The sequence below is a fragment of the Metarhizium acridum genome (genome assembly GCF_019434415.1).
Source record: "Metarhizium acridum strain ARSEF 324 chromosome Unknown scaffold_587, whole genome shotgun sequence".
In the NCBI taxonomy this organism is placed as follows: domain Eukaryota; kingdom Fungi; phylum Ascomycota; class Sordariomycetes; order Hypocreales; family Clavicipitaceae; genus Metarhizium; species Metarhizium acridum.
The window spans coordinates 262,777-283,433 of NW_027094049.1; the positions used below are offsets into that span (position 1 = coordinate 262,777).

General features: G+C 51.6%; 5 protein-coding genes across 5 annotated transcripts; 1 reads left to right on the forward strand and 4 right to left on the reverse strand.

Annotated features, from left to right (window-relative positions):
* Nucleotides 1-1,169: 1,169 nt before the first annotated feature.
* Nucleotides 1,170-1,691, forward strand: J3458_021873 (uncharacterized protein; the record flags this gene model as incomplete). The annotated part of the gene is made up of 1 exon (XM_007813755.2): nucleotides 1,170-1,691. One exon carries the CDS (start codon nucleotides 1,170-1,172, stop codon nucleotides 1,689-1,691), a length of 522 nt encoding a protein of 173 aa, XP_007811946.2.
* A 5,216-nt stretch (nucleotides 1,692-6,907) lies between these two features.
* Nucleotides 6,908-7,243, reverse strand: J3458_021874 (uncharacterized protein; the record flags this gene model as incomplete). The annotated part of the gene is made up of 1 exon (XM_066122806.1): nucleotides 6,908-7,243. The coding sequence occupies one exon, from the start codon at nucleotides 7,241-7,243 to the stop codon at nucleotides 6,908-6,910; it is 336 nt and encodes a 111-aa protein (XP_065972026.1).
* A 1,500-nt stretch (nucleotides 7,244-8,743) lies between these two features.
* On the reverse strand, nucleotides 8,744-9,366 carry FPR1 (FK506 binding protein proline rotamase rapamycin-binding protein; the record flags this gene model as incomplete). The annotated part of the gene is made up of 5 exons (XM_007813756.1): nucleotides 8,744-8,771; nucleotides 8,829-8,870; nucleotides 8,933-9,014; nucleotides 9,092-9,156; nucleotides 9,242-9,366. 5 exons carry the CDS (start codon nucleotides 9,364-9,366, stop codon nucleotides 8,744-8,746), a joined length of 342 nt encoding a protein of 113 aa, XP_007811947.1.
* A 7,669-nt stretch (nucleotides 9,367-17,035) lies between these two features.
* J3458_021876 (uncharacterized protein) lies at nucleotides 17,036-17,646 on the reverse strand (the record flags this gene model as incomplete). The annotated part of the gene is made up of 4 exons (XM_066122807.1): nucleotides 17,036-17,057; nucleotides 17,134-17,364; nucleotides 17,437-17,516; nucleotides 17,590-17,646. The coding sequence occupies 4 exons, from the start codon at nucleotides 17,644-17,646 to the stop codon at nucleotides 17,036-17,038; spliced, it is 390 nt and encodes a 129-aa protein (XP_065972027.1).
* A 109-nt stretch (nucleotides 17,647-17,755) lies between these two features.
* On the reverse strand, nucleotides 17,756-19,143 carry J3458_021877 (uncharacterized protein; the record flags this gene model as incomplete). The annotated part of the gene is made up of 4 exons (XM_066122808.1): nucleotides 17,756-17,781; nucleotides 17,855-18,218; nucleotides 18,298-18,773; nucleotides 19,050-19,143. 4 exons carry the CDS (start codon nucleotides 19,141-19,143, stop codon nucleotides 17,756-17,758), a joined length of 960 nt encoding a protein of 319 aa, XP_065972028.1.
* Between the last annotated feature and the right edge of the window lie 1,514 nt (nucleotides 19,144-20,657).

The following is a 20,657-nucleotide window of genomic DNA, read 5'->3' on the forward strand; positions in this document are numbered from 1 at the left end:
CGCAGGCGCAGGCGCAGACTCAACAAGCCACAGGAAGACGGGATTCCGCCATAGAAGGTCGATTGACGTTAACAAGACGGCGGCCACGGCGGCTTTCGGTGCACCTGGTGCACCATTGCTCACACCACCTCGGACACGCACACCCTGTTGTCGCTGCAGCCCGGGCACTGGATCATGGAGGTGGACCCCACGCCTGGCCCATTCTTGCCGACTCTTGTCTTGCTCGCCAGTGCTCACGCCTGCGAACCGTCACCAGTGCTGGTAATAGGCTGCAGAGGCCAAAATGCCGGCATTATTGACCAGACGCTAGACATGTGCCCTCCTGTCCGGCGGCCCTAGGCAGGTACGCAGCTACAGAGGGCGCTAGCTCAGGATGCTAGCTGTAAATGGTCTCCATGTCGCAAACTAGGAGGAGGAAAAAAAGCTGTCATCTGATACCACTGGCCACTCTTCGCGGCCAGGCTGCACAAGTGACTTTTCAAACTGCCTGTGCTCATTATGATTTTCACGCCCCTCCCCCCCTTTGACCCCGGCGAGGCCATTGATGCCACCCCTCCCCCAGGTGCCTCGAGAAAGCACACCACACCCAGCAGCTCGCACGCACTTCTAGTGGCCCGCCCATCACCATCCCTGTCTATCCATGTCTCTCGCGCCCCAAGGCTGTCTTGTCCTTCTGTGTGTCCCTCTCCTCCCACGCCGCAACTATGCACACCCAATCCATACATATAACTTACTTACATGTCCTGCCCTCATCCTCTTCAATGCTCCTCCTCCCAGTCTTGCATCATCTCCCTCTCCCCCCATCTTCTTTTGGGCTTTGTTTTTTTCTTGTTGCTTTCTCCTCAACTCCATCCACGACCCATCCTGAGTCTCTTCGGTTTGATAGGCAATCAAATGCAACGGGCACTCCACACATACAAAACCCACTGCATCAGCCCGTCCCGCTTTCGCTCGACTTGACTCACGATCTCAACATCCGCTCCCCCCACTACAGCTAACAAAAGCCCCCCCGGTCTGATACGTCTTTGTTGTGCCTGTAACAGTCATACGTTGAACTCACGGGGTTCATAAAAGGGACCTTGGGAACACTTTCTTGGACAGCTTTCTCTGCTCCGATATTCATCACAACCTAACCAGACCAAACCACCCATCACATCCCAATAGCTACCATGGCTTTCAACCTCTGGGCACACCAATTCTGCCTCGCCTGTGACAAGCAGGTCCAGGTCGACGGTGCGGCATACTGCTCTGAATCCTGCAGACTGGCCGATCAAGAAAAGACGTCAACACCAAGCTCGCAAGCAAGCTCACCAGCCTTTGCTCCCGCCGGCTATCCTTGGTCGACTCCCTCACCAAGTCTGCCTCTTCGGTCATCATCATCATCACCATCAAGGCCAAAGTTCTACCTATCCCCAGCGTACGACTTTAGCAATGCCCAAGCCTACGGTGCCTCGTCTGCTGCCCGCAGCTTGTCGTTGAGCAGCAACCACACCGCCTCTGCTTTCGAGCAGTCCACCTCCACCTTTGGTGCAAACCTGACCCCATCGAGCTCGCACAGCAGCCTCTGCTCAATGCAGAGTACGTCGACGACGGGCGAGCCCAACCAGCTGTCCGACAATGCCAAGCAAGAGCTCAAAGCGTACGCCATTTCGTTGGAGCATGTCAGGCTCCAACGACGACGATCGTACTAGACTCCTAATACCCACGCCCGAACCTTGTTTCACTCTCGATTACATTACACTTGAAAACAAAAAAGTATTATTTTTTTTAACTTGACGACACTGATACCACGAAACTCTACTCAATCAAAAGCAACACCGAACGTCGTGGATGGCCTGGTTCGGCTTTCCACTCACCCACCCACACACTATTTTCTTCGTCGAATTGTTTGTTGTATCAAGACGGCATTACACGGAGCGATGCATATCATCCACTACAAAACTGTTTCTGTATTTTCTACGCCTTTTTGGTTAAACATTGGGAAAGATGGGACATGGCGGCCTAGGCGAGGTATTCTGTGTCACACATATTAGGCTGAAGTTGGTGTCACAAACTGTTTACTACTACTACTACTACCACTAGCATGGCATGGGGAGCAATTGGACTTGGAATTGAGGGAATATGATGATACTCGGGACATGCAAAGTCGGCCGACACCCAGGACAGAAGGGTCTGGCATAGACGGGACTCGGCTTTTTGTTACAGAGAATGCAATGGCGCAACGGAGCCAGACGGGCGATATGTGGCCCAAGTCGGAAGGGGGGAGGAGCTGGCAGCAATACATGGCCCAGAGATGGGATACATGAGAGACTGCACATCTAGATAGATTATGACAAGAGACTGGATGGATAGCTACAAGCACGAACCAGCCTATGGGCTGCTTGATTCAATAGAAGCACCGTTCCGTCACGGCCAAACTAAACGACTCTTGGGTTGCCGGATCCCCCCTCACACGTACAAGTGATTATGATTGAGGAGGACCATGACTAGTAAAGACCAAACCAGCTGGCAATCATGCCGGATGTTGGGTGATAATTCAAAGAGTTGATAGGACCGAACGGGTTGGGTTCGAAAGCTGACACAAGGCCCAAGGACGGAGTCGGAACGCATGCTACCAAAGCCAATCCTCGTACGCCGTGCCTCGTGCATTGTGCATTGTGCGTACGTAAAAGAAGCCCACGCATTGCATAAACACGCCAATTACCACACCAAAATTCTGCAACTCGGCAATATGGGTCCCAAGGCAAAGCCAATTCGCCACTACACAAACGACGACGAGCAGCCAAAAAAAAAACATCGCAAAACAACAGCCGCCATTTTTCCCGCCCAGCACATGGCATCCGACTTTGCACGCAGCCCTTGTATTCCGGCACCGGCATGGGGCAAACAACCCAACAAAAGAGGCCCCTCTGATATCCGAACCAGCCCGGTCCTCTCTTACTCCACCCCCACACGCCTCCGAGTATCACTTGGGCTTTGTCGGAGAAAAAAACCAAATTTTTTTTGCCTCCCAAGCCACGCCGGGTGAGCAGGCGCCGAAATAGTCTTTTTCCCTTAGCGAGCGGACACCAGTGAAAAGGGCCTAATTGGGGGGGGGATGAGGAGGAGGCAAAAGGAGGGGGATTTAGAGTTGGTGGCTATGTTCTGGGCCTCTGCTTGACAGGCGGAGGAGGGCAATCGGACGGCAAGGTTGAAATGTACGGGGGCGGGCGTGGCCGCCTGTCCGCTAGATCTGTGCCCACCGACCCAGGAGGCTTGAGATTTCGCAGCACGACGGAGCAACTGCTTCGAATTGCTGGTGTGGTGGCAAAAAAAAGGAACTGCCGGAGGGTTCTCGACTTGGGAGCGCGATTCGGACCACTGCGCTGCAGACCTCGAACCCCGAGTAAGATGCCGGTTGCCGCGATGCTTACAAAGAATGGCGAGGGGCACTGGTTCCTGCGACGTTTCACCAGTCTTTGTGTGTTTTTTTTTTTTTTTGGCTCGTAGTGGACGTATTGTACTCCGTACGTGGGGTATACCAGGTTTGCTTACATACACGGGCGATTTGCCAGCTTGCCAGGCATCCCGTCCCCTTCTGAGACGGGGCTGGCCAAATAAGGCAGAACGCCGTGGCCTCTTGGCTTGCCATTCGCTGTCTGCTGCCCTTGCCGAAATATACGGCTCCATTTGGTTGCATAAAAAATATACATTTTTTTTAAAAAAAAATAAACAAACAAATACATATACAAAGGGCCCGTCCCTGTTCCTCAGCCTGTCCAGGCGGCGTTGTTGAAACCAGAGAGACTAGAACACATGTTGTCCCTGTGGTGCTGGCCGTGAACCAGTAGCAAGCGGCGCAGTGGAGCCCCTTTGCCTTGCGAGTTGTTCTCTTCACAGCATCTGCATAATGTTTATGCGAGGAGTTTATACAGAACACCCCCCCTTTCTCTCCTTGTCCATTGTTATGGACCGGGATGGGGGAAACGGAGATGAAACTCGGGAGATGGAATCCTCCCGTCTTGATTATAAGGGGAATTTTCTCCCTCTTGCTGGCGACCGAGTCCGACGGTGGGGTTGTCGAACACGGAACTTGCTTGTTTGCAATTCAAGTCTAAAAAATTCCAAGGGAGTGAAGATGGAAAAATCGCCCCCCCCCCCTAAGACAGAACCCTCAATGGAAACGTAAATGGAAAATTTTTCTTCTTCTCCTGTCAATTGATTCTAGCTTTGTTCATTTTCTTCCGCGAATGCTGTCAAAACCGACCCATGCAGGGTTCTCGTGTCTCACGAGGGTGGGCGATGTAAGGGCGGACTTTTCTTCTCTTGGGGCCCTCTTGTCACCCTTCTGCAGTGGAGCAAAAGGAAATTTTGTCGCGCCAGGTGGAATGATGAGTTAACTCCCAATGTTTGCCAAAAGGGCAAAAAGGAAGAGATGGCCGCTGATACTGTTGATGTTTTGTTAAAGCCGTGTCGGGTGCCGAACGCGGCAGCTGACTGGCCCGGAACAGCTGTGGGGGCTTCTTCCCCCGATACGGGACGCAATATCGTGCAAGAATTGCATGATGCGGCGCGTTCTTTCTTTAATCCGTTTCTCGCCATCGTGCCGAATACAACGCAACGCATGTGGTCCTCACCTGGCCCCCATTGGCAAACGAAAAAGAGCGTCCCCAGTCGTGATGCGACTCTTTTGCAGACGGCCGGCCCCAAAAAGAATGTCGGCCGGTGCCATCCTTTTTTTTCTTTTTCGGGCTGGAGCCAATTGACCGCTCGGCAGCTCCCGCCTGCCGCAGTGGGCACGCGACACGACCCAGCCGGATGCCATTCTCGACGGCGAATGCATTGGCATCGTGGGTATTTGTGCGAGCGGTGCCAGCACTATCTGGGCCTGCCTCTGCTACGTCTGGCCACCCGTCCATACCTCTATCCATCTATATAATTGTTGAATTTTCTTCTTCTCCAAGCATCGTTGCTCTTTGGCGGGACCGGGTGCAACTCTTACGCGTTCACGTCTCCAGAACAGCCCACTCGATTCAGTCGGAAACATGAATACGCTGCAGCAGGGAAAGCCAAGCCCGGCCGCACGGAGCAGAACACACCACCGCGCAGGGTCCGAATCCCTCCCTCTCTCTCCTTTTTTTTTAAAAAAAAAGTTTCCCTGTCGGCGATCGGCAAGTGGATCGCTGGCTGTGAGCGTCATGGTGGTGGTTGATTGCCAGAGTCGTACGTTGCGTGCGTGAAGAGGGTTGCAGCCTCCGGACAGAAGAGGGACATGGCAAGTCGAGGTTTTGCAACCCATCAATTGCCCCCGCATTTTGCTGCTCCTCCCAAACACTGTACAAGCCTACCGAGTACGGAGGAGCGCTCAAGCAGATTCGGCCCCCAAGCGTGATCTGATTGGGCGACCACGAGGGCAAAGGTGAAAAAAAGAAAACAGGCCCGTAGCTAACAGGGGCGGTGGTTTGCCCACCCCTCAACAAAAAAAAAAGCAAAGACCATTCGCGATGCTGTTGTCCTGGCCGGGCGTGATATCAATTGACACTTACTAATCCGTACTCCGTACTCCGTACTCCGTACAAAGAGTTATTGGAAAAAGCCACCGGATGACGCCGAGTGGCTGACACATCCGAGCAACGCGTACGTCCACCAACGCATGTGCCAGCAGTACATACTTACGTAGCTCGAAAATTCTCGCTTACGGACAGCAGCTAGTGCCTGATGGGCCGAAGCTTCTTCTCGGATGTGCGGGAATGACGTTGCACGCCCAGGTAGCTAATCTCGATAAACTGCCAGACCCGCGTCACATTCAATCATAAACACGGATGAAAAAAAATTTGTTGGTTTTCCCCTTTCCCTTCGGGCCATGTTAGTTTTTTTCTCGACAGCAAACATCAGTTAGTGGTTCTTTTTTTTTTTCCCCTAAGCGGTTGCACAGACACGGTGCTACCTGTACATGTACTGCACATAGTTTGGCAAGTCTTGGGCAAAGTAACTTTTTCTTCCTTGACGTTACTTTTTGCTCTCTGCAGCTGGCATTGGCTTGCCCTCTTTGGCGTCCGTCTGCTTATTTATTTATTTATTTCTTGCTTGGGCTGAGTTTACGGGACTGTCGATACGGCCTCGACGTACTCCGTACACGCCCCCCCTTTCCCCCCTGCACGTTGACTCTGATGACGGAGTAACTTGAGTACATACAGAGTGCAGCGCCCAAGGCAGTAAAAAACGTGGCCCATCTAGCAGAATCGTTCCATGGCCTTGTTCCAACACAAGGAAAAAGCACCTTGTGCGCATCGGCCGGAAAAGTGCGCCGTGAATTTTCGCACACGCCTCAAAAGAGGGCAACTTGACATGTACACCCTGCGTAAAAAGAAGCTGAAAAGGCACTACTATCCAGTCTCATCTTAGACACCGTCTCTCACCAGTCATGCTACCTGCTCCGTGCGTCGCGGCTTAACGTCCAGTCGTTTATCCGTTTCAAGCCGGCGGGGGCGCTTCTTTTTTTCGTAACAAACCACCGTTTTGCAGCATGACGTTTGGTAAAAGGCAACAATCGAACAAAAGAACATGGCCAGACCGGCGCGGTGTTTCGGGTACGGTCGTTTCAGAGCGGCATTAAGCAACAGACCCCCAAACGCCATGACGAACAAACCACCCAGGCTCAGCTCGTGATGCGAGCCGTACACAACGCTGCGTGCACGCATCAACGAGCCGCCAATCGAGACCGTTTCGAAACTCCATCATCTCGGCCACCAGCGTACGTCATTCGTCCACGGTATAACCTTCCCACAGTTTTTTAAAGATGGGGTTCCCAGGTAAAAACATAAGCCTTCAGATCCGCTGTCAGACCCGCCCGTTTCATCGTCAGCCTTCCACGTTATGCCTCGGCCGTCAAATCCTTCTCCATCCTTTTTGTCCATGCAATGCCATGTTAAATACATGCTTTTTCTTCTGCGTGCTGTTTGTTATTCGTACACCTTTTGTTTTTCGAGGTGGAGCGGATGTGTGTATATGTGGCAGTGTCGCAACGGGGTCTTCCCTTGCGAGCATTAAACAAAAAGAACTCACAGTCCCGTCCAAACCTTATCACGCCCAACGAAAAGTCTGCCTGAGCCCCCATCTGTCTCCGATGCATCTTAGACCGCTGGGAGAAAGGCTGTTCTTTTCTTCTCCAATCTTCTTTGGGCGTCGCGTACGGGATATCGTTTTGGTGGTGCCACATGGACGCAGAGTTCACACCCTTCCATTCCAGCTGTTTTTCCTTCATGGAAGGGGCGCATCTTTGCCAATCTTGGGGAGAGGGGGTTTACCCGTCGCATAGTGTGAAACAAGGCAATTGTACCCATTGGGTATTGGTTGATGGGCTTTGAGACCGCCGTGTTTTTCCTTGTTTGCGGGACATCTTGCTGGAATGCGGATTACCTTTGTGTTTTGTTATTAAGCGGGAAGCAACGGGAGTAGATACTGGTGGTGGAGGGGGTTGTTGAGTGCTTGTGGCGTTTCTGCTGGCGGCTGAGTTTGGTTTCTTGGTGTGTTCAATTTCTCCGTGTTTGCTCCGACGTAAGGAATTGTCGTGGTGTTGATGGCTGCTTTGGTGTTGTTGCGGGGTCGCTGATACATGCTGTGCGAGCAATTGCTGCCCAATTGGTTCATTGGTGAGTTGCTGAGGAGTTGGGGACGTGAGATACATCTTTGCAGTGCGCGGTACGAGCAGGACGTATTGCTCTCCTGAACCCTTCCTGGTGGTTAGCTTCCCAGAGTGGTGACTGCAGCCGACGGATAGCTAGTGTGTTTCAGGATTTGACCGTGACTCCCTCAATTGCTCTTTTATAGAAATGCCAATTCACTAGTCCTTGACTGAAAAACTGCAAGCGTCTTGCTGTCTCTCAGTTTTGGCCCTTGGCACGTCAAATGGACGGTCACTGCAATGGCGTGAGAACAACTCTGGATGGACATGTCAGACTGCGATGTTGATCATTGCTGGAGCTCCAGACCTAGTATTGTGGACGACGATGACAACTTTCTGCCAAATTTAGCTTGAAATGTTGAAGTAGGAGCTTCAATCGGCCCTCTGACAATAAAAATCTGTGCAGACAGCAAATCATTCGCGTGTCGATATAAGCTGGGTATGCAACAAGTCGAGCATCGCCTGATTTGGAACCCTTCCTATCAACCAGAAACTGGTGGCCATCAGATAAGGGATGCCATGGTACCTTTTGGAAGTTGAAAGCAGACAGCTGACTTACCGGAATGTCCTGATTCTTCCATTGACAGATAGTTCCAAAACAGCATCCAATTGCTGCATCGTTCTTTCGCCAAGTCGTTTTTGCAGTCCTGTTTACCACCCCGACGTCTGTGACTCCTCAAGCTTGTAGGCAATGTAGATGCGAGGAGCCTGGACTCCGGATTCAGTCGGCTAGTTCCGGGACGGAACTTTCGCGACGCCAGGGCAGAGCCAACATGTAAATGTATTGGTTCTTAATCAGAGACACTCTAAATAAACTACTCGACGCTATTTTTCTAGCCCTCCGCCCCCCTTCCTTGCTGACATCGCATAGGAAAACCCTCGCGGGGGAGAAAAACCTATATGCGCAGCAGGATGTGAAAGTATGTGGCACCGGATACCGAGACGCAGCGAGTGGGAGAAAGAAAAGAACAAAAACATCCCTCAAGGCTAATCGAGCCCTAGATGGGAGAGCATCTTGTTTCGCTGCGCAACAACCACCGTTTCGTCCTGATCCTTCATCCGTCTCGGCCAACTTGGAATTTAGGCAACCTTCTTCAGCTCTACGTCGCTACGCAAAACATGTGAGCAACATCTACAGATTCTCCAGGGCAGTGGCAGGACTTACAAGATGAGAGTGGAGTTGGGAGGAATGATGGGAGGATATCCGCTACAAGACGGACGCAGTCAGTACGTTGGCAGCGGGTCTAGGGTTCGCGTGCGCAAGCTTACCGAGCACCGTAGGCAAAGTCGGGGCTAATGTCGAGAGTGGCCTTCTCGCCAACCTTCATCTGCGTGACGCCCTGGTCCCAACCTGCGCAAAAAAAGGGTTATATAAAGTCCTTTCCACGCTTCCTTTCCATGGCGTAGCTGGGAGCTGCTATGACATACCCTTGATGACCTTGCCGACGCCGATGTCGACGACGAAATCGCCACGGCCGACAGAAGAGTCAAACCTTTGACACGGGTGGCCCCGGTTAGTCGCCTTGTTTGTTGAAAAGGTGAGAGACTGCTGCCCCCCGTCGGGTCGGCTGGACCTACTTGGCTCCCTTGCCATCAGGCTTGCTGGTATCCTTCAGCCAGCCAGTGTACTCAATGGTGACCGTCTGGCCATTGGTGGGCTGAGGACCAGAGCCCTCCTTGAGAGTAGTCTTGGTAACACCCATGATGTTGTTATGACTTCTAATTGCTTTTTTGGACACTTGTCGTGATGGGGAAAATAGTAAGCATGGTTCAGAGAAACCTAGGGGAATAAGAGCATGAGTCGAGGTCAAACTTACAAGCAAGTATTCAAGGGCTTTCAGCTACTGCAATAAATGTTCTGATCGTTCTGACGAGAAGCCAAATACAGGACTAAAGGAGAAGACGGGAAAAAAAAAACCCTTGTCTCGTGATGTTATAATTCTGACAAAGGGCTCAAGAAAGAGGGGCAACAGGGACTCTGAAAATCGGACCAATGACGTGGGGATCCTTGCAGGCACGCGGGGCTGTACGTCACCATGCTTGCACGACATTGGCGGAAAGGGGGGGATTGGAGGGCACAATTGTTCTTTTGCGGCCAAGACACGTCGGTTTGGTAATTCCTTGGCTATAGATACAGTACAGAAATTGCGGCTGCGAGGCCTGTTTGCAGAGAAGAGGAATTTTGACGCGCCAAGAAATCGCCCTTAACGCCGGTTCCCTCCCAACTTCGAACAAGAAGCTTCCCTACACTGTCGGACGCAACGGTAACCTGCCATCCAACGCATGTAAAGTATGCCGCTCGAGACGGACGACGAGCTTCCTCAGAATGAAAGCCCTCGGAAATAAGCCAGGTATATGTGCTATTTGATGTAAGCTGGTGCAGGACTCAGGACATGTCTTTCATGGGTAGCCGTGGGCTATGGCCAGAAGAGTCGACAATTTCATAAAGACTTAAAAAGCGATGCTTGTTTTTCCTTTCACAACTCATACTAATGCAAAGTTGCTCATGACTTCACTGATTCAAAATACCTGTTTTCAAGACACGTGTTCATCTCATACCTAGCTCCGCCGCCGTGGCCCCGTTGCTGGTACACAGTATGCATCGAACGAAAGCAAATGATCGGATTGAATCGTCATCGGACACGGCGATTCAACCGTGTATCTGTCTGGTAGAAGCGCCCGCTGTGCTCATCAAGGCGCCGGCCTCGATTCTTCCAATGCCGCCGACCCGTAGTGGCCCACGATGGGAGCAACGGCACAGGGACGATTCCGCTTGAATGTGTAGTCTCTCTATACTAGCTTTCTGCGACTCGGAATTGTGGCTGCTCTCCTGCTTCCGGTTCCTTTGGGAGGAATCGAAAACGGGACGGATTATGGGTAGACACGTGCAGATGAGATCGACGCCAGCCTCGATAGCTGTCCACGTGTACATGTCTACGATGATCCAGGTCGTGTCTGCGCCCAGCCGAGTCGCCTCCAGAGTCTGGGATAGTTGTACAATGCCAGCGGCTATGGCACGAGGAATTGTAGCAAGCAATGAACTCGAGCCAAGTCTCGCAAAAACCCCGCGAACCCGAGGCGGAGGTGCGTTGAAGGAAACCGCTCGACCTACAATGCCCCCGTCGCAAACACGGCAATGTGAGGCAGCTCTTTCGCCCGGTTAATCCGCAGGTGTGGCATCATCGTAATGGGCAGCGAAGAGGCCAAGATATCCCCCACGTGATTCAGGGTACTCGTGGCGATGACGAACTGAAAGACGGCTGAAGAAAGAAAGGGGTGGTGGTTGTTGTTGTTGGAAAACACACGCGCACACCGAATCAGAGGCGTACATTGAAATATTCCGGCAAAGAGGATGATGTTGACCACGCAGTAGTCTATGCCGCCACAGCAATAACCGAATGCTTTGAAGCACGCTATCCTAAAGGTAAATCCTTCCTGTAGAAAGAGAGGATGGACATCTTGATGAACCAGTGGACGGTGAAGTAAATGAGGGCGTTGGCAAGTATCTGAAGTTTTATACAAGTCCAAGCAAGTCCTTGTCTCAAAGTGGACCGTATAGGCTTTTATTTTGCTTAACGAATTACCTGAAGCAGTCTTGAAATCATGGTCGGGTCAGCGGCCCAAGAATGGCGTCCCATGGCCGCTCAGGCAGGCATTTCATTTCAGTACGCAATCATGAAAGTTAGGACGACGATGACTTGTCGAGCATGGAATCGGTATAATCATGTTGAACGGTGGGCAAGGTCAGCCTTGACAGGAGAGGAACGAGGAGGCTTGCTATATGCTGACCCAGAGTCCGCATCAGAGTCAAACAATCTTCGTTGGCGTAATGCCACAGGTGATGAATTATCAATCCGCCAAGAACGATCTGACCATTGGAACCGTCATGCTCTTCGAGTCTCCTGACGCCGACTAAACGGAGTTTGACACCTTTACTTGAGAGAGCCGGAGCAGTCGGGAACTCTCCACTGGGCAGCAACGTCTTCCTCTTATGATACATCTGTGAGTCAAAGGTGTACCGCTGAACCAGAGTGGGAGCGAATTTTGTTGGCCGAGACGTGAGCGGTCTGATTGTCGTGGAATAGACGGGTTGATTCTTCTCGCTCCGTGTCCGATGCTCTTGAATCCCTGGCTCAATGATAATTGTACATATGCAAGCCCCGCCCGCTGACATGTTATTGCGCTTCTTTTTGACTGTTTGGGCTAATCCTATGCCGAGGACACAGGCCACGAGGGCATGGCATCATCATGCTTGCTCAAGGGGGCACCCGGCCACAGACACATTTCTCGAATCCCAGTCTGACGTTCTGCGCTCGACATCGATTAATATATATATATATGTATATATATTTATTAAGAGAGAAGCAATTCCACAAGGGTCATGTTGACTCAAGCGGGATCGGGGTGCAAACTGGCTGCTTGCTTGCAAAGGGGCACATGCCTGCCTGGCCTTTGTTCCCGCCGAGTAAGTCGGGGGTGGGCGTCCTCTCCATGACACGGTCCAGGGTTTTGATATTATTGGAGCGGGTTTCTAACTATTTCCTAGTTTCCAAACACCCAGGTACGGCACGATCGAGCCGGCTTTGAAAGACGGGAATCAGTCGTTTTGTTTTATGAGCCAACGCACGTGTTGTTGTTGTTTTTTTTTTTTGCAGATTTCATGAATGCAGAGTTACAATGTATTGGACTGTTTGGTGGAGTGTTCGCTTGAGTATCTGACTCGGCGCCAATATTCGAGCGAATCTCTTGTGAGGTGATCTGGCGAACAGTATTAGACGCCAGCATAGGCGCCACTGGTGCTCGAAAGTCGACCTGAATGGCGAAGACAATCCAGTCAAGGACATGGTCTTATTTTCAAACTCCCATTGGTTGGGTTACGATATCAGGATATGTCGTGTTACCTGGGCCCGGGTCTGCGGTCTTCCAACGGTGAGCTGGCCGCCTACACTTGTACTACCACACATCCGGCAGAGAAGCAGAAATAGCATGTGCGTTTTGCCCGGGGCCCTGGTCGTAACGTGCTTTGTACACTTGATCTGAGGGGCCCGTTTGATTGCGCCTGGCGCGAAGCTTCCATCACGCCGTGTGCATCCCGCCTAAGCGGGTCACGATGAAAAAGAACAAAAGGCAGAAACCTCGGGTAGCACTTTTCCCATTGTTGATTTTGCTTCGTAGTTTCGTGGCTGCTGACAGCCCAGCTATTTGCTCGCCATGCCGTCTCCAAATGTCCCCTAGCCGGCCATTACGAGGGCCGCCGGCGCAAGTTTCGGGGCGTGGATGTTTATCCTTGCTCGGCTGTGCTCTCTTTGGGTGATTTCAAAGTTGTTTGCTTCGCTGTTGTTGTGGCTGCAGACGGCGAGGCGTTTCGAATCTTGCCCGCCTTGGTCATTGTTGACCGCCGCAGTACTTCAGCCTCTGCAACACAAATGCGGCTGGCTGATCTTGTTTGTTCTTGGCTACTTTGTAGAGGAATGGCTGTAGACGTGGTACAGTGGAATATTTAATCGTCAAGCACTTTCGTGGCTGCGTCAGATGGGGTGCTGCCTCGATCATGATTGGTTCAAATTACATCGTGATGGCTTCAGCCACCTGCAGCAACAACAGTTTGCTCCTGCGACGGAGCCCGCTGGATTTTCACCGACTCGCCAACTCTCAGTTTTGGGGGTTGCTGCCTGGGCGGCCTGGATCTCGCGTCCCAAAAAAAAAAGGCTTAGAGACCTGAGGCGTGTCCTTGAGATCCCGCTCATGGTTGCTAGTATAAAGAGGGAGGTTGTCTTCCATCTTCTTTTGAATTTCGGCAACAACTTCTCTTGCTGTCCAATCACATCAACCCAATGAACTTGACTTATTGATGGGCACCACACGACACACCTCGCATCCGTGGTTGTCCTGGGCTCATTGCTGCAGCGTTTTGGTACTACAGTCTTCACTCCTTGACCTTGGTCGATACTCGACTGCATTGGAGATTTGTCATTATTTTTGCAACCGCCTCTCGCCATATAACCAACTCTGAATCATGTAGATCCTCGCTGTGGGCGGCCGGATTTCCGAGATGACGCCTTTGAGACAACATCAACTCCCGACGACGGGTAACCCTTCGCAGTCTCGATCAGGTAGGTGGTTCGCACCCTTCACCAGGGTTTCTGGATAGCTAGAGGCTATTAGTTGAACAATTGGTCTGTAAACTCATTTGTGCTATGTATCAAGACAGGAATGGCCCAACTCTATGCATCTGTTGCCGTCCGTGGTTGCGCCAGAATGCAGACTCCTGCCCAATAAAGGCGCACCAAGGAGACATTTCTTAAAAAAGGGTTTCGGACGGTTTCGTTTCGGCTTCTAGCATGATGGTATACGCTTTCCCCACTATGTCGCCTGAGGACATGAGGAAGGAAAATGCATATATTCATGCGTTATCTTGGACTTGGTAAAGCGACTATGTACGATATTGGCTCACTTTGAGTCGTGCCCGAGATAGCTTCTGTCCTCGCCAAGCACTACGATATGCAGCATGTAGTTACCGCCATCACTTCCAGAGTTGAACATCTGAGAAAAATGCGTCATCCGAGCCCTCTAGTTGCCTTCAGTGAGGGCGAAGATGGACAAGCCCAGATGCAAATAATTAACCCCAACGACTAGGTTTTAAGGGAGGTGAGAATCCATCCGAGACCATTCGAAATACACACAGAAACAGACAATCAAACGCTTGAACCATGTGTCAATATCGAGAGACATCACCAGCCTTACCAAGGAATCGAAACCCCTAGCAACGCACCGCAATGGAGACGCAACCTAGGAGCCAAATTCTTCGACTCTCAAGAACGGCACACATATCACCAAGCGTACGAACCATGCGACCATGTCAAGTGACATCATGAACTGACATGGCAGTAGCATGGTTGGTGCTGACAACTTTCTCGCTGATGACCGCCACATGAAGAGAGTACAGACATTCTTCACCACCATGCGACGACGGAATCGGAGGCGAGTCAAGATTGCCGTCCTTGACATCGGCCACGGGACGGCCTGTACGCATGCCCTATGGCGGTTGTTTACACCGCAAAGATATCAAATAACGAGTTATTTGAGCAAACGACAGGACACATCACTGCTCAGGTAACCTTTGCTCTCCTGAAAGTACGACTATATCAGGTTATTTGCTTACGAATATATCTTTCTAGGCAATTCGAACCGCCGTTACAGAGCGGGATGTTGACATGATATCAATGTCCTTTTCTTACGAATACAAAGTAGAAATCATCAAGAAAGCTCTTTTAGAGGCCGAATTCAAGAAAAGGGCATCGGTGTTATTCTTTGCCGCCTCAGGCAGTTTTGGTAAAGCCGAGCATCCTGATAGGGCTGGTTTTCCAGCCCGCCGTAGGAACGTGATTTGCGCAAGTTTGTCCACACATCAAGGAGACAAATCACGTTTCAACGGGGACATGATACGAATGGATGAAAGGAGTCTCAAATATCGTTGTGTACAGCGACGCCTATTGTGAGAAGAACAAAGTTGGGCTCGTTCGTCCTGGGAATGGAGGGGGACGGGCCGGCAGGGTTTTTGGTAATTTGTCATCATGTTTCCCGCCAAATACGACAGAATTGAAAGCCACACGTGCTGTGCCGTGATTGGATTCAGCGTGCAAGGCGTGGTGTATGTGTGAGACGTGCAGTATGCATGCGGAATTGCATCTGTAGACAAATGACCGAGAGTCCAAAGTCGGCCGTGTACGTAGGGTTGGCTCGGGTTGGGTTTCAATGCTTCCTACAAACGACTTCATTCCTTTAGCAACAAACTGTCGACGCATGTTCCGCCGTCTGTGTGCATCCACCCACCAGCAATGCCATCACTGGTCCTTGAACCCAAGCCGGATGTGAAGAAACCTGAGAAAGCGGATTTTTTTCAACTCTGTAGCAAAGGAGTGCATTGTCCAGGCCTACCAGTTGACGTTTGGATGCGGGTTGAGCCTGCCTACCTAACTCACATGGCCACATCCGGCCCAGTTCGGAAGTGGTCATCACCCAGTCTGTACGCGGTGGACTTGAAGAGATTCATGAGGACCAAATCACCAGACTGCCTGTAAACCTCATGCCAAGTCCAGGAAACCCAAGTGGCACCGCGGACTGGCATTCAGCTATTTATAAAGCCTAGGCCCGCTATGCCACGGGCGACCAAAGGGCGTTGCGTAACCGTATCCAAGCCAGAATACATTGTGGAGTCTACCAACATTGCATCCATTGTTCAGAATCCAAGTACCCGTCATGAAGGCTGGTTCAGGGTGGCTTCATGGCTCCCGTTGGACGTGGCTGTTGTCTATGCAGCCTGCGGATGGCTCGTCACCTCTGACGGCAGCCAGTTCCCGCGCGGACCTCGCTAATCGATGCTGTTGAGGCACCATATGAGGTACAATAGCGAGCATGCACTACCAGGAGAGTTCTCCACTTTTGGTAGTGCAGCTGGCAGACCTATGACAGATGCTGGCGCCAAACTTGACGTGAGCGGCCAGCCCTATCCACCGCTGTGGATGGCCGTAGTACACGGCCACTCTCGCTCTGATGTGTATCCCTTTGAGTGTGCGCAGGTGCCTGTTATGTATATACTCCACTTTTCTCTAGTACTTACTAAGTACATCGTTTATAATAGGGTAACCACTTATATGCTTGTAACTTCTAGTATATAAGGCACTTTATTTACCATGTATATTCTTAGGTGACTTAAGTATCTTTTAATCTCATGTCTTTAATTGGTTAACATCCTTGGTCGTTACCAAAATGGCACCTGCGCACACTCAAAGGGATATTGCTACAACAGGCACATGGAAAGAAGGTGGACAGCCCATGAAAGCCATATAACGGGTTACTTGCGGCTACGACTTTGAAACCGGTAGAACGCGGCATTCCATTTCATTTTATTTCATATCATTTTTTTTTACCGTCTTTATTTTCTTGATTTTACACCTCCAAAACACTGGCTGCCTGGATCCCGCATCAGAGGGCCTCATTTGCACACACACAATAAGTGGAAAACAAAAAGAGAAAATTGTCATGGAATTGTCAAGAACAGCACTGTTACTTTAACTGGTTCCTTATTTCAATGCACAGTGCCTTTGTGAGTGCTTGTAAAACGCGCCGCCTTTTCTGACCAGCGCCACCCAAGCGCTTGGTTCTTGATTGTGTGCCAATCTTGAATTGCTCCTTGTTTGCCACGAGCATCGGGCAGTTTCTCCAAGTAGCAGCAGGTAAAAGGCCCAGGCCTCCCAGCAGGGCGACGCCCAGTTATCCAGCTCTACTCGACACTCTTCTTTTCTTCTTGTCAACATTCGTCATCATTCATCATGATACTCGTGCCTCCCTCGTTCACTACTCGCCCACCCACTACTCCGCAGCCTTTTTGTGTCTGAAAGCAAAACTATTAGGAATAATGCATATCAAAAAAAAAAAGAAGAAGAAGAAAATCCCAGGGAGGCACTTACTTGGAAACAACTCTCTCGATGCCATCCAACCCCATGCGCAGCACGTCCATTCTTGGGCCGTACGAGAAACGCACAAAGTGGTGGCACGGGCTGTCAAACAGGTCACGGCGTCGCGAGGGGTTGAGATCGAAGAAGATGCCGGGCACAACAATGACCTTTTCCTCCAGACAGGCTTGGAAGAAGTTGAGGCCGTCGGCGATGCTTTCGGGGAGGCCGTCGAGGTTGAGCCACCTAGCTTTCCGTCAGTTTCGCCGGCTTCCAATCTGGTGCTAAAAGGAGCGGACAGGCAACGCATAAACATACAGGTAAAAGGTAGAGTCTGGGACGTATTTAATGACAAAGCCCATCTCGCGCAGGCGGCGGACAACGTAATCTCGCTTGTCCTGTCAGGTAAAATGTCAGAGATTCCCGGCCTTCCCCACCCCCAGAACGGCACGACAAAGTTGGGGCACGTACACGGAAGTGGCGCTGCAAATGGACCATTTCATTCTGCACAAGCGTTGGTTCCAGCATGGGGATGGCGGCGTCCTGGAAGGCGTGGCACGCACCGCCGTCCAGATAACTGCCGCAGGAGCCAATGCTACAGCCGTGTTAGTCTGACCAATTCCACCATGCATCCCTGTCAAGTCACATACGCGGAGATGTATTCTAGAAATCATGGTTAGCTTCCATAGGTTTTCCAGGCCGCACCGGCGACAAAAAGCGGAATCTTGCATCATACCCTTGGGTCCCAGAATCCACGCAATCCGCCACCCTGGTAATCGGAATCGCTTAGTAAGACCGTCGATAATCAGGACATCGTCCTCATCGACATCCTCCACGTTCTCGGCGGCAGAAATGGTAGTTCCGTCGCAGTTGCTCGTGTAGTTGTAGCCCGAGTAAAACTCATCGCTGATCAGAGTGGCGCGGCCGCGGCAAATGTCCTGGATCTCGGCCAGCTCGGGGTTGGCAACGACACGGCCGGTAGGGTTTCGTGGATTTGAGGTGAGAATCACCGAGGTGCCGCGGGCAATTTCCTCTGCAATCTTGTCCGGGTGGATGTGGTAGCCGTCTTCCTCCGACAGAGGGACGGGGATGGCTGCAAACTGTTTGGCCCGACGGTTAGCTTTTCTCGTGCCTGGTGGCTGCAACAAAGAATGCATTTCCCCGTGTCGGCCAACGCACATTCTTGAACAAGCTCAACATTTCGTTGTAAGCCGTGTAATCGGGCAAGAAGAAGCTCAGATAGGAATTGCCCAAGACGGCGGCAATTCGAATCAAGCCCGCACGACCGCCAGGCACAATGGCCACATTCTCCCACGTGTACTGGCTGTCCTTGCCCTTGCGGTGCATCTCATTGTACAGCTTGGCAACGGCCTCTCTCAGGGGTCGAATGCCGGCGGTAGGGCCGTACTCTCTGGCGGCGACAGAAATGTCAATGGTCTCGGGACGCTTGAAGCAGCCGGCAATGTCATCTTCGACCTCGGGGGCTCCCTGACCCAGGTTCGCCCAGGAGTCGGGGTCTTCGAAGAAGCCAAGCTCGGCGGCGCGCTCGGTGCACCAGATGACACCAGTGGACGCTCTGCTGGCGTCGAGACCAGCGTGGGGGAGATGGCCTTCGTGGGCGTTGCGGAACTGACGGTGGACTTTTGATTGGACCTCTGAGAAGGAGTCAGCGAGTTGCTATGCCTGTGTGCTTCTGTTCTGCTTCCTTGTCGTCCAGAGATGCAGTCGTGGAGAGAAATAAAAAAAAGAAGAAAAAAAAAAGAGAGAGTCTGCTGAGAGCGAACGAAGGCGCGGAATTGCGGGGGCGCTCAAGAAGCTCACACCGGCTGCGCCCAATTCTTTTTTTTTTTTCTTGCCACGACACAACAGACAGAAGAAGCGCAGGATAATAAGAGAAGATGGTTGGGTTCAGGGAACTGCGTCAGGCTTACCATTTGCGCCAGGCTCGGCGTTGCTGAACCGACGAGCTCTGGGCTTGGGAGCGCCAGTGTGGCGGTTGAACGAGAACTTGCGCCCGCCAAACATGCTGTCCTGCTTTGAGTAGAGTGAATCGGCACAGACAGACAGCTTCGCCTGGGAGAGAAAAAAGAAGACTATGGAATAATAGAGGAGGAGGAAAGGGTCGAGGTGGGAATTGGGGATAGCAAAGGAGAGCTAGCTTGGGAGTAACAAGTGGAGAGCTCGGGGGCAGTTATATGTGGACTTTGGAGTCTGGTCGAGTCGTGCACCGAATGGCCCCGAATGGCCTCGTCACTCGTCCGGAGTGTTGTTTGCGGGCGGGGGAGCACTCGAGGGCACAATTTGGGGGCACAATTGCCTCTTTGCTACAAGCTACTTGCATTGTTTTTGGTTTCGGAGACGGCCACGGGCGGCCAGCTGGACATCGAGGCAATTCTTGGATGCGGCGTATGGAACGAGAAATCCCGACAGCATTTGAACCATTCAATGTTGACGTCCAAGGTGAGCAGCAGCATTGTGGCTGTAGCGTGATTCCTGCGACACTTGCCCGGAACTCGGCACGTCAGACGTCACTCAGGTATCATGTCTCTCATCTCGCACGCGTTGACTCGGTGAGGTTTCAAACATGTCAAACGCTTGAATCACTTGAAGGTTCAGCAGCGTTGCCCGTTGCCCAAAGAAGCGGTGTCGTCGACCCCATTTGCGTGCATCCAAGTTGCAGGTATTTACACGTTGGATACGACATCATGAGTGCCCCTGTCCCCTGTGCCCATGTCCCCTTTCCCACTATAATCCGTGATCCACAGACCACCACCTCGAGCTCTGTGGGGACTTGCATAACCCTAACCCCAGTCAGCGCTTTCTCAACTACAGGAACTTGGAAGAAGCCAAGAGCCAGACCGACTTTGCCCTGTAGTACTAGCATTGCCAACATGAGAAAGGCCACTGTTCAAATCGATACTAGCTAACAACAGTCGCGATAACAACCCCGGCAGGGCCCAAGCCCTGTATCGCGTTAGCATGAATATCCCAAAGGTATAGACAGCCGACCTTGCCATTGGCATCAGATGCATTCAATGCCGCAGCCATAAGGCTATATGCCTCGACTTTTGCTTCATGCTCCTCCTTCGGAGTTTGGATCACCCCAGCTTTCTTCATTCTTTTGTAGTCTTTTACAGCCTTGCATGCCGCTTTGGATATCGCAGCCTGGTTCTCACGTTGCGGCGCATCCCATCGATAGAATCAAGGGTTGCCGAATGTCGAAGCCAAGGTGCGACCAGTCTCGAAAAGCCTGAAGAGAGGACCTTTCGACTCGTAATCATTCATGTATCGGTCAATAGTTTTCCAATCTACACACCATGAGCGTTGGCTAGAGCGTATTCGTGTCGAGGCCCGACTGCTCATCTCGCTTGCGCTTGATCTGAGCCAGAGCCTTGGAGAGCTCCTCAAAACTGGGCGCTAGATTTGGGTTAGAATAAGCATCAACCAGAGTGTATAGAGTGTCGAGATCTAGAATCACACCATCATTGCCACTTGGCTTGGCTTGATCGGGAGTTGGAATTTGTCCGTCCATAGTGACT